At 44.3% G+C, this 12,528-nt stretch overlaps 1 protein-coding gene across 1 annotated transcript in view; it reads right to left on the minus strand.

Moving 5' to 3' along the window:
• The window catches only part of Pcbd2 (pterin-4 alpha-carbinolamine dehydratase 2), a 46,241-nt gene extending 33,713 nt beyond the window's left edge, over positions 1-12,528 (minus strand). The window contains exons 1-2 of the mRNA XM_047556821.1: positions 12,096-12,528; positions 8,671-8,802 (exon numbers count right to left, since the gene is read on the minus strand). Coding sequence (XP_047412777.1) covers positions 8,671-8,802; positions 12,096-12,179 — 216 coding nt within the window. The 5' untranslated portion in view covers positions 12,180-12,528. The remainder of the gene's footprint in view (positions 1-8,670; positions 8,803-12,095) is intronic.

A 12,528-nucleotide genomic window follows, 5' to 3' on the forward strand; every position in this document is an offset into this window, starting at 1 on the left:
ACAACAATGAAAAAAAACTTTCTGTATCATAATAAGATCTAAAAGTGTTGTTAGCAGAACCAGGAATGTAAGTCTGGCACCTGCTAACTGTGACATGAATCAATGTGACCACATGCAATCCTATGGTCTCAGTCTGGTTCAGTGTTGTCCTATAAATTCCATGAATGAGTCAGAATGCCCTATCAGTGCGCGTAGATGACAAGGGCAACATGATGGTGAAGTAACTGCAACAGAGGAGAGGATGTTATGCTGTTTTCTTTAAAAGAAGACACAAAAAAGAGCAGAATGCAGAAAGCTCAGAGCCAGGGGAAAAGGACCTCACCTACCAGTCCACACCATTGGACCAAATCCCTCCTGTGAACAGTCAGCAACTGGACACTATCCAGTCATCAGAAGGTGAGTGCAGCTGAGAACACTGAGTAGCTAACGCGGCTGCTGCGTAAGTACCAACATCCACATTCTGAAGCATGTGAATGCAAGTTTCTTTGTCAGAGTTCAAATGCACCAAAACTTGCTGTGCAAACCTGAACACTATTGATGACGGCTATATTGAAGCCGTGGGCAGGCATACCAAAGAAAAACAGAAACAGAATGGAAAAGAGCAAGACCGCAATACTTTTATTATTTAGGGTCTCCTTCCAATTATTTTCTGCAATTATTGAACTGGCAGTCCGTTGTTATTAATTCATATTCAACCTATTTAAGCGGTACCAGCAATGTGGGCTGGAAACAAATGCCTCAGTAATTTCCTAACTCTTGAGTGTTATTTTCTTGTCAGTTAAATTTAAAGCAACCCATTTGTGACCACTTTATACCAAGTTAATCTCATCTAAAGTGCTTCACAAACCGTAACAACTACACTAAGGTTTTATACTAATGAAAGCAATTTACATAAATGAAATTTATGTCAATGCTCTTCATGACAAATTTTTTATTTTATAATAATTATGGTACTTATATGATAACATCTGTTGATATTCACAGTCTAAACCTGGCAAAGATTTAAACTCACAACATTTTCCAAGGATCATGTACATTATCTGTGAAAAGCAATAAAAAAAGCAATGAATGCATTAATCATACCAATATCATCTGCAAAGCATAAATCTGAAATACCTTTCACGTCAGCTCAAACTGCTTTTTTATTTTTTACACACCTGATTTTACACCATCTGTAAAAGGGCAAGACAAAGACTGTTGAGGAAATTATATGTCTTGGCTGTTTGACTTTTACAAAATACTCCGGCTAAGTTCTGTAAACAGATTTACTACACGACTAAGAAAAACCGATGCAGTTAAAAGTCCATTTTTATTAAAGGACGGTGTAATGACCACAGTGTTTTCACACTGCAGTGTGGCATCATATTTGCATCGTTGACACCTGTTTTACATTTCTTCTTGTCCATCACTGTGTGTGCACAAATGCACGTCAGGTTTAAACCAACTGTAAGGCACAAACAGCAGAAGCAAAACTCCAGATATAACATTCTAGGCTCTAGTTTCCCCACCTGGGTGGACACTGATAATGATGTTTCGGCCACCACATGACATCACAAATGCAGTCCTGCCCGGGGCTCACCAGGACTTCAGAAAGAACTCCAAAGTGAATGTCAACATGAACACCACACAGAAATTTTTATTATCTTCTCCAATTCTAGGTAATGTTTGCTGAAATACACTCATCTCTACTCTCCATTCCAAGGAAAGCTATGGACACTTTCTCAGGTTTCCATTCTGCTACAGTTATAAAGCCCATCAGTAAGCACATAGCAAATGCAAGCTACTGTATGTGATAACCACATGAGTTTTCACTTTACCTGCTTCCAGACACACAAACATTAGCCTGTACCTTAAAGCAAATGGCACTTTCTTTTTTTTTCTTTTCTTTTTTTTTTTTTTTTTGGCGGTGCTGGGGATTGAACCCAGGGCCTTGTGCTTGCAAGGCAGGCACTCTACCAACTGAGCTATATCCCCAGCCCCACAAATGGCACTTTCTAGCCTACACCATGCCTAAGTCTTGGGCACCTCCTCTCCGGGAGTGCCTCTCTACCCTCCACAGGCGAAATCTCTCTTCCAAGACTGCTCAGGTCCACTGCTGACTCATAACTCTGATGTGCACAACAAACAATAATAAAACCCAAACCAATTCATTCACAATGAGACCTCCTCTAAAAGCCTGTAGAGGACTGTTAAGATTCATTAATGGTTGTCTTTCTTCTGGTATCATCAAGCCTCTGACTTCACTAAACATTTCAAAATGTTAACCATAAGCCTATTATCAAATTCCTCAATAAAACATTTTTATAAAGTCAGCAACAGTAACTTTCAACTGCTCTAAGGCAGGAGCCTCTCTGGGCACAGGAAGAGAAACATTTTACAAACCCCAAAGCCAGGTGTGGTGCTACTGCTGCAGGAGCACAGACCACCACCACGCAGCCGCAGCCATGGCCACGCTAGCAAGGCATTCAGGAGGCTCCTCCTCACTCCCACACCAGCCCCAGAAGTCTTTCTGTGGCAGCAGTTAGAGACCTGAATATGACGAACGAGCTGGAGAACATATAAAGCTTGGGCCTTGCCTTGCAAAAGGCACTACACTTGGACAAGCTATTACACTGAACCAGGAAAAGTGTCCCTTTGAAGGTGAAAGCTGGTGGAGTACCAGACAGTTCATATGATTCAGTCTCAGACACCCAGAAGGTCCCTTCGCAAAGGAGAGACAAGGCTCCAGGAATGCAGGGAACTGGAGCGCCTCCTCGCAAAGCTTGGGCCCTCTCCATGACCAGCAGGAAACTCCTTGTAGCCTCCACCCAGAATCCTTTATTCACCAAACCAACTTGGTACCAAACCAAGTCCAATGCCCAGCCGCAGCTGCTTACCTACTCCTGACACTGAGCTAGATTCCCTGCCCAACAAGGGTGGTCCCAGGTACCCAGGAGTACAGAAATGGGGACAGCTTGCCCAGGGGGCTTGTGTGGCAGGCTAGGCTCCTGCCCTGGAGGGCGCCACCTGCTGGTACCTGGAATTGCTGTTTCCTGAGTTCCAGAGCCTCACCTTCTGCACCTACTTGTAAAGCTTAAAACGTCCTAATTCTGTAAGCTTCCCATTTATCCCTGTACATGACAATACAAAACAAAATTTATCTTTATGGGACACTCACGCCCACATTTCTAACATTTTGTTCTTTCAATGCAGACACCCTGCAGTTGCCAAACACCCAAGAATAAGTTTATATGTCAGTTACAGACCTCTCCCTCCTTATGTCTACATGAATAGAAAAGGAAAGTCAAACTCCTTTACAATGCCAACCCCACCCTGTCTGAGTCCAAGCACTCTGAGTATGGAAACTCCCTGCCTCAAGTCCCAACACTGTCATGCTGTCTACCCTCAAAGGGTCACCATCTGTCACCCATCACACTGCCCATCAACCCACAACGCACTGCACAGCTTATGCACCACTGCCACCTGACACCCATGACTACTTCAGCTACCTATGCTGAGAAAATCCATTGGGAATTTTCACACTTATCATCTCAGATCTGTACCCATCTGAGCTATCAAATAAACCTGGGTTATGTGAAATCAACCATATCTTGGAATAAAACCTCTGAGAGAAAAGAAGGTCAAACATTTTGCTGGCTATATTCAACCTGAAAAAGCCCAAAGCTCTGAGAAATAGGTTTCCATCCTGGATCCCTGAAAATGCTCCTAAAATATACAGTTCATTTTCCAAAGTAATATAAAGAAATAAAGACAGAAGCAAATTCATGATACCATTTTACAGACACTACATAAGCAAATCATTTGAAAATTACAATGTCCAACCAAGTGTAATCCTACTCCTGAAGATTTTACTGAAAGCAGAAGAGGGCTGCAAAGAACTGAAAATTTTCATAACCTGCCAAGCAAAAGAATGTATTTTTATGCATACATTCAGCAAAGATTTTTTTTTTAACTATGTCCCCAAGGTTCATCCTTGGGGACAGGGCCACCAGCAGTGACTGTGGCTTCCTCCAGTTTGCAGAGCTGAGGCCAGAAGAGAGCTGCCATTGCCCCAGCACAAGGAGCACAGCAGGCCTCCCTTAACTCCTGCTGAGGGCAGGGCTGAAGTAAGGGAGATGTGGTCTTACCACAGTGCACATGTGAACACCCAAATGCCTGCTCACATCACACACACCAAATAGGCCAAGTTTCAATGGACATCTTCGCATATCCAATTTGCATACACACAGGTACTATATCTAGAAGACATTCCTCGGTTGGGACCATAGGCATGTGGATTTTAAAAACTGATAGGCATGGAGGCTGGTAGACAGCTCAGTGGCTCTTGCCTAGCATGTGTGAGACCCTGAGTTTGATCCCCAGCACCACAAAAAACAAAACAAACAAACAAAAATGGTTAGCAGCCATTGCCAAATTGCCCTCCAAAAAGATTACATCAAATGACACTCCCAGCTTTTCACCAGTCATCTCCCCGTCACAGTTGCACGCCCTCAACAGCCTGAAATCCAAGGACCAATGTTTTAATCCCTTCTTTGCACACAACCTTCCTTCCTGTGTGCCTTTTTCCTTCACTACCTATTTGACAAAAGTTCAGCTCTCCTTCAGCCCAACTCCACAGCTCCAGTGTCTAAGCAACTAAACGTGGCTGGACAAAACATACAAAATCTTCACTTTAAATGTGATCAAAATCTGAAGAGACACTAAGAACTTCACAGCAACTGCCTACACCTCCCCAGGGAATTCACCATCTTAGTCTACAAGATGATCATCCTTCTGCTTCTCCCTGACCTCCCATCCACCTCCCTTCTATGCCCACTTGCTCTTCTTCCGAAGACGAACATCCACTTTACCTCCATCTGTACTTGTCACTCTTTCTGCTTTCCTATTACTTTGGACACACCAAGCCCGGGGGGCCTGCACTGCCACTTCAGTCCTGTCCGTCTCTTCCCCATCCAGGACTGTGCTCTCACAATTACCCGCTCTGACAATTCTCCACTGGTCTCTCCAGTCTGACCTCTGATGACACGTATCCAACTGCTAACCTGATTTCTCCACTTGGATGACTAGTAAGTATGTCAAGCCTGAAGTGTCCCAAGCAAGGTTCATTCCCTACTCCCCTCCCCCATGCTGTCTTCACAGCTCAGTAAGTGGCACCAATGGCACCATCCTTCACCCTACAGCTTGAACCAAAACCTGAGGATTATCCTTGATACACTTCCAGTCTATAAGCAAGTCTTTTGTTTTGTTTTGTTTTGTTTTGTAGTGGTACCCAGGACCTTGCAACATGCTAGGCCAGTGCTCTACCACTGAGCTACACCCCCAGCTCTCTCGGCAAGCCTTGATTACTCTGCCTTCTAACACTATGAGGAATCCCACATCTCTCTCCACCTCCACTGCTTCCTCCAGGTTCCTGCTGTCTCTAGCTTAGACTACTGCAATAGTGCATGTGGTCTGCCTGCTTCCACTCTTGCCCTTCTACCACCTTTTCTCAGAACAGCCAAACACGACTGCTTAGAACATGAGCCAAATAATGACATTTCTCTGCTTGAACTACTCCAGCAGCTTTTTTCTACAGAACAAAATTCAAACTCTTCACCAGGCCAACAAGGCCCCAGAGCCTTTTCTTCTCCTCTCTTTGTCTACTCCAGAACACTAGCTTTCTGGCTTCTGCTCATGGCAAGATCATCCTGCTTCAGGAACTTGGTACTTGCTGTTCTCTCCATCTGGAATTTTCTCCCCTCAGATCCTCACACACTAACCTCCTTTGCATTACTCAGGCCTCACATATCTCCTCCCAGAGAGACCACTTCAGACCATTCCATCTCAAAAAGTGTCTCCCCTTCACCTTCTATCCCAGTCTCCCACATAGTTCTTCTTCATGGCACTTATGGGTTGAAACTGCATTATCTATTTATTTGTCTATCTTCCCCACTGAAATAGAAGCCAGTACCTCAGAGAGCTTACCTGTCAAGTACAAGGCCCTGGGTTCAATCCCCAGCATCGTAAAAAAAAAAAAAAAAAAAAAAAAAGCCACATGAGCTTAGAAGAATGTCCAACACAGAGAAAGAAGATGCTTAACAAATATTTGGTAAATTAATGAGTTATCATTTTTACGATAAAAATTCAAGTCTTTTTTAAAAAATCTACCTGCATATACAACAGTCACATTGTGAATAAATTATACCTATGAAGAAAGACTAGGAGAAAACAGGGAAAAAATTAAAGTAGTTATGATGGGAAATCTGTTTTTTTTAAATTTACACCATTCTATTTTAATATTATGTTGTTTCTAGAAAAAAAAAAAAGGCAGTGATTTTTCTGAAGATGAGTGAGGATCTGTCAGTGCCAGGGAGTCAGTATCCTACATAAGGGCTGTAAGCAGGAGAAAGCAGCTCCTGGTGTCTGGGAGCTGGCCTGGGAATATTAAATAAGCCTTGGTGCTCTCCTGTCGAACACAACATCAACAACAGACAGAGCCACTCTGTAACCATGATGGATTAGGACAAAAATAGACCACTCTGTAATAATATCTGAACACAGACAAAACAGAAATGCTATACAAGCCACAAAACACGAAAGAGCCCCCTTTCCCAGCTAATGAGGAACTATTGCTTCTTTCCCAGTTTCAGCTTTGGCCCCACCTAGTCTATTCTCCCATAGGTGAAGTTTGTTAAAATGCGAAATCATAGAATTCTCTATTTCCAAGCGGCATCCAGTTCAGAGCAAAGTCCTGATTACTTCAGCACTCTCCAAAACCACTCAGCACAAGCCCAAATCCTGTCACAAGTCTTTGCAACACACTGTCTTCCTGAGATGCCCCACAGTTCCCTGTAGGGTGTGCTCTCCCTCGCTGCAATGAGCAATAAAGCCAACTTGTTCAACTAGATGTCTGTTCCTGGTTGTCTTTGGCTGGACTGCAGTGACAGTTGTCATGACATCAGTGCCATTACAGGAAAAGTCACAGGAGACTGCTGGAAAACTGACCCCGGGATATAATGTCAGTGCTGCTTCTCTGAATACATTCCCTGACACCAGTCGATTTTCTGAGCATCTATCTGCTTCTTTTTCCTAAAAGCTGAGTGAAGGCAGCGGGAACTACTTAATGAAATGTCTCAGTGAATAATGTTAGTTAATCAAGGATGCCCTGAAGTTTCCCTTCCCCCATTTCTGAAAGTGGTCCAGAGTGCAAGGTTGGAGTGGTGCTGGAGGACTGACTCATGGGCAGGGCCTGAGGCAACACCACTCAAGTACTTTAAGCCACATGTTCAAGCCCAATAAATTAGCCCAGGCTTAAAGAAGTCAAGCTGTACACATGTAAGAATTTTAATAAGCTTGGAAAATGCTACCTAGAGCTTATGCACAAGCTTACTGTACCAATGGGATTCCTTGCCACCAGCCTCAGAGTGCTAAGCCCCTGACAAGAGCTGTCGAGCACGTGGGGCAGCAGGGACAGGGAGCCTGCTTGGTCCAGGTTTCCTCAGGAGTTGGGGACTCAGCGCGGATGGCTGGCAGCCAGATGGATGGAGAACAGAATAGGGCAGGCAGCTCAGTGGAGCCGACGGCATTTACTAGGAAAACATGCCGAGGGTTTCTTTGGTGGAAATCTGGTCCTCACACACCCTTCTAGAAACTAGCAAACACTACAATCAATGTCTGCATTTATCAAATGCCTGTTTGTACCAAGAACTGTGCTAGGTACAATAGAGAGTTATTTAAACAAACATGGTCTCTGACTTTTAGTTGCTGACACCTAATATAAATAAAAACAATAAATCTGTCCAAAGGATTACCAAACTAACTGAACAAACATGAAATAGTCAAAAGCATTTGCCTTATATAAATGCAGCAGAGTAATAATTGAAGGGTAAGTCATGGGAGATGACTCTCTAAACAGGGTGGGGCCTAAACGGAACAGTTACCTTGTTAAGGCTGAGTCTCCAAGAGGGAGGTCAGATTTTTAGAAAAGCTTCAGGATTGGCTACTGGGCTTGAGGAAAATGGGCCAATTAGAGAAGAGGGTATAGCTTAGGAGATGATTTAGAAATACAACTATAGGAAGAATGAAAACTCACTAACTGCCCAGCAAAAGTAAAAGTAATCAGCCAAGCAGGTGTACGTTTCTCAATTGGTCTTATTCATGCCCCCTCTGATAAATATAAAAACCTCTTTCAAGGTTATTTAAATTCCAAAATTAAATATCCTATACAACTCTAAATCACATCAACAGTAGTTTCAGTATTTGATTTTCCAAATAACAGAAATTACCTCTTGCCCCAGAGATGAGAATTACCCAACTGGCAGGAGCAAATATCAGCAAGGATGCCCTCTATCACTAAATTTTTTTTTTGGGGGGGGGGCGGGGTACCAAGGATTGAACCCAGGGGCACTTAACCACAGAGCCACATCCCCAGCCCTTTTGTTTTTTATTTTGAGACAGCATCTTGCTAAGTTGCTTAGGGCTTCACTTAGTTGCTGAGGCTGGTCTCAGACTTGCAATCCTCCTGCTTCAGTCTCAGGAGTCTCTGGGATTACAGGGGTGTGCCGCCACATGTAGCTTCTACTAATGAATTCTTAGGGGAGAATGTGGATCCCAGAACCACATGAACCAGACAATCAGTAGTAACAAAAAGAGGTACAGCCTGAGATGACAAGAGCCAGAATTTATAATTACCTGGTTAAAATTTTTGAAGGAAAACTCCTTGTAGATGGCATCCCGCTCACTTAATTCCGACCATCCTGCTGCTTTGAGGTCAAGTATAACTTGTTTCCTCTCCTCTGCTGCCAACAACTGGGCATCTGAAGACTACAAAGAGAACACATTTCATATCTGAAAATGTAGAGGCTTATTAAATTCTTTAAATAAACTCATAGCTCTCTATCTTAAGAACAGATGTAGGAAAGTCTCAAGGGCAACAAATTCTAACCAGCTTTCATTTCTTTGTTCTCAAAAATCTCAGACAAAAGCTCTATACAAAATAAGCCAACTCCATTGTATGGATCTCCTACCCCTTTACTCCTGCCTCAAACTTCACATTTTGGCAACTCTGGTTTCTTAGGGATGCCCCTGAGACTGACCACTGCCACTAGCCTTCAGAGACAGTTTGCAGAATTCCAGTAGTCGGGAAACTGAGGTAGAAACACCACTGAAGGAAACTCTGCAAATCCACTGGCAGGAGCAGGATTAGAACTCAAAGCTCTGAACTCCTGTCCTAGTGCTTTTCTGGATGGTCCTCTGTCACCTGGTAGCCTTCGCCACCTAGTCATATGGGTTTTAACTATTTTGGATTAATAATTCCTTTCACATTTGATAAAAACTAATCTCCAGAGGGAAAAACAAATGTACATTTACACAGAATTTTGTATAATAACTTTGGGGGTTCACAGATCCTCTACTATAAATAAAAAAGACCTTGTCTTAACAGAGTGAGTTTAGGAAACCCTTTTCTCAGAGCATCAATAAGAAAACCTCCCAGGAATGATACTGGCCAAATCATACTGTTATACTGTGTACTGTATGCATGTATGAATACGTAACAACAAATCCCATCAGTATGTACAACTATAATACACCAATTTTTAAAATGAGGGGGAAAAAAAGAAAAGAAAAGAAAAACTCCTTCCAGAGTTTGCTAGAGTACTACCCACTCCAAACAAAGCACATGAGTGCATGGCCCACCTTGCGCCTACTCCCCCTGGTGATAACATTCACAAATTCAGGTTCTCTTGGTTAACATACCCACATTTCTTATGTCATTTGCTTTTTAACTTAAAAAAACTCTAAACCTTGCTGTGCACAGTAGCATATGCCTATAACCCCAGTGGCTCACAAGGCTGAGGCAGCCTCAGCAACTTAGGGAGGCCCTAAGCAACTCAGTGAGACCCTGTCTCTAAATAAAATACAAAAAAGGGCTGGGGATGTGGCTCAGTGGTTAAGTGCTCCTGGGTTCAATCCCTGATACCAAAAACATAACAAAACAACAGCAACAACAAAACTCTAAACCTCATGGCCAGAAAGAAGGGATGACCACCATACTAGAAGTTGAGAAAGTTAGGGTCTCACTCCAGTATAAGTGTCAACCAATATCTTATGCCTCACCTACTTGTAGGGCTACCGTAAGCTCAGGTGGGAGACTGGTACCAGAAAGTCTGAACTAATGGTGAGGGTTCATCATCAAAGTACAATCAAGGATTCTCCATATTCTCTATGAAACTGCAACTCAGTCCCACTTCTGAAATACTAAAATCTTTTATCACTAATATTAATATAGTCAATACTGTTCTGCCAAGTGGTGGCACACACCCCTAATCCCTGAGACTTGGGAGATTGAAGCAGGAGGGTCTCAAATGTAAGGCCAGCCTCAGCAATTAAGGAAAGTTCTGAGCAACTAAGTGAGACTCTGTCTTAAAATAAAAAATAAAAATGATTGGGGATGTAGCTCAGTGGTAAAGCATCCCTGAAGAGGTAAAACGGAGGTAATGAACAAACTTTCTAGTTTTTCATTCCTTGCTAGGTCAACTACTCTTCCCCACAACTAACAAAAGGGGGAAATTAGAATATCTCTTAAACAAAAAGTCCTGTTGATTAAAGAGCATTAACTATTAAGAGCCAAAAGAGCTATTCATTAGTCTTACACCAAGTTCTGAAAAATTTCACACCAAGGTCTACCACAGGAATTAATCTAAAATTTCTATTGAACACAACTATATTAAGTCAACTCAGAGAATTTCAGAAAAGAATCAGAATCTTTGTCCATCTCGCATAGCTGGTGAAGAAAACTACTAAATAAATATGCCTTTGGTTGCACAGTAGTCACTTGAAGGCTGTGGAATGCACTGCATTTTTCTCTGCACTGTTTTTCTCTGGTGCCATCCACAACCCCATTGAGATCAAGGGTATGCACTCTGGCTCATCCAAATGTCTGACCTCCCTCCCCCACCAGGAATCATGTCCAGGACTGTGAAATGGGGCCACTTCATCTAATAACACTTACAGCCCTCTTAAGGACACACCCTCAGCAGAACCCTTCCATGGAGGCCTCAAAATTTTTTAATGGGAGTGGGGGTAGAGAAAAGCACTGGATTCGAAAGAGTAAACTTGACTCAAGGGCTAGCTTTGTTATTTTTTTGCTGTGGGATGCTGAACTTGGCCTCTGAATTCCAGTGACTTTGTGTCTGTAGTGGGGATATTACAGTATCTACCTGCCAAGATTTTTTTAAATGTTTAAAGAGAGCTTAAATATGAAGGCAACCAGAAAAGAGCCTGGCTTGTGGCAGTCACTCAAATCAAATCTATTTATTCCTTTCTTCCCGGACACCATGATTTTAGGTGTTCACCCGCACTCAGGGCAAAGTTATGCCGTGAGACATGCCTAGGTAACAGTAAGCACTCAAGTCGCGTTCTCGCCTTCGTGGTTATGCAAGCAGAGTTCTTGTCTCCTTCCATCATGAAGCTATTTTAAATTTCTTCTTTTAAAGAAATTTCAAAAGTGCAATTTCTAACATGCAACCTGAGGGAATGAAATGGTGAGTTTAATGCAAAACTTTTCCACTAGGTGGTGCTGCATGTTAAAATTTTCCCTCAAGTTAATTTACTCCAAAATATTAATTTCTACAGCAAGAAAACTGAACACCCCGTCGGAAGTGAGAAGAAAAATGTGGGTCGGTATAAAAAAAGGGGGGGGGGCAATTCATTAATAATTCCTCCAACAACTCAGCACTTAAGACAAACCAGCCGACTACGAGCCGCCCCGGAAGGCCTGCTCGCCCAGAGCGTACCATCTCCAGGGCCCACCAGCGCCTCTGGTCCTTAGCACACCGAGTGGCCGTGAGCATCAGTTTTGCAATTAATTTTCATGTTTACTTAAAAAAAAAAAAAAAATTCGTCCTCGTTTGTTTCCAGTGAGAAAGTCTGTAAGCTGCGTAGCAATTTTTTAAGCCAAGTTAGAAGTGGCACTGCTGAGGACAGCCTTCCTCCAGCCCGCGCGTCCGGCAGGTACCGATGTGCGCCCCGGCGACCCCGTGTCGCCGGCCCGAAAGCCCGGGCCCTCCCGCCCCTAATCCGGCGCCGCAGCATTGCCGCGGGCGCTCCGCACTCACCAAGGCCGCTAGACTCGGGCTCCGGCTCCGCAGCGCCGCCAGCAAGTGCCGCGTCGCGCCCCGGACCCCGAGCACCGCCGCCATGGCGCCGGGCGCGCTGCCTGCCGCCGCCCAGGCCGCCTCTCCCGGGGTCGGCGGTGAGTCCTGGCGCAGCCAGCGCCAAGCCACGAGCCCAGCCGCCGCGCAGGCCCAGGCGCGCGCCCCGGAGGCCTCCAGGAGCTGCAATGGCCGCTAACCCGGTTGGTGCCGGGTGGGCAGACGCGGCGCTGCAAGTCTGCAGCTGCGAGCGCCCCGCTCTGTCCGTGTGGATCCGCCGGGTGTCGGCTCGCCGCGGCAGGCAGCAGGCGGGAGCTAGGTTTGCCCAGCCTCCGGCCCTCGCCTCGGGCCTCGGGCTGCCTAGGAGCAGCTCAACGTCCGACTTCGCCGGACTCGC

Source organism: Sciurus carolinensis, chromosome 6 (genome assembly GCF_902686445.1).
Source record: "Sciurus carolinensis chromosome 6, mSciCar1.2, whole genome shotgun sequence".
Lineage (NCBI taxonomy): Eukaryota > Metazoa > Chordata > Mammalia > Rodentia > Sciuridae > Sciurus > Sciurus carolinensis.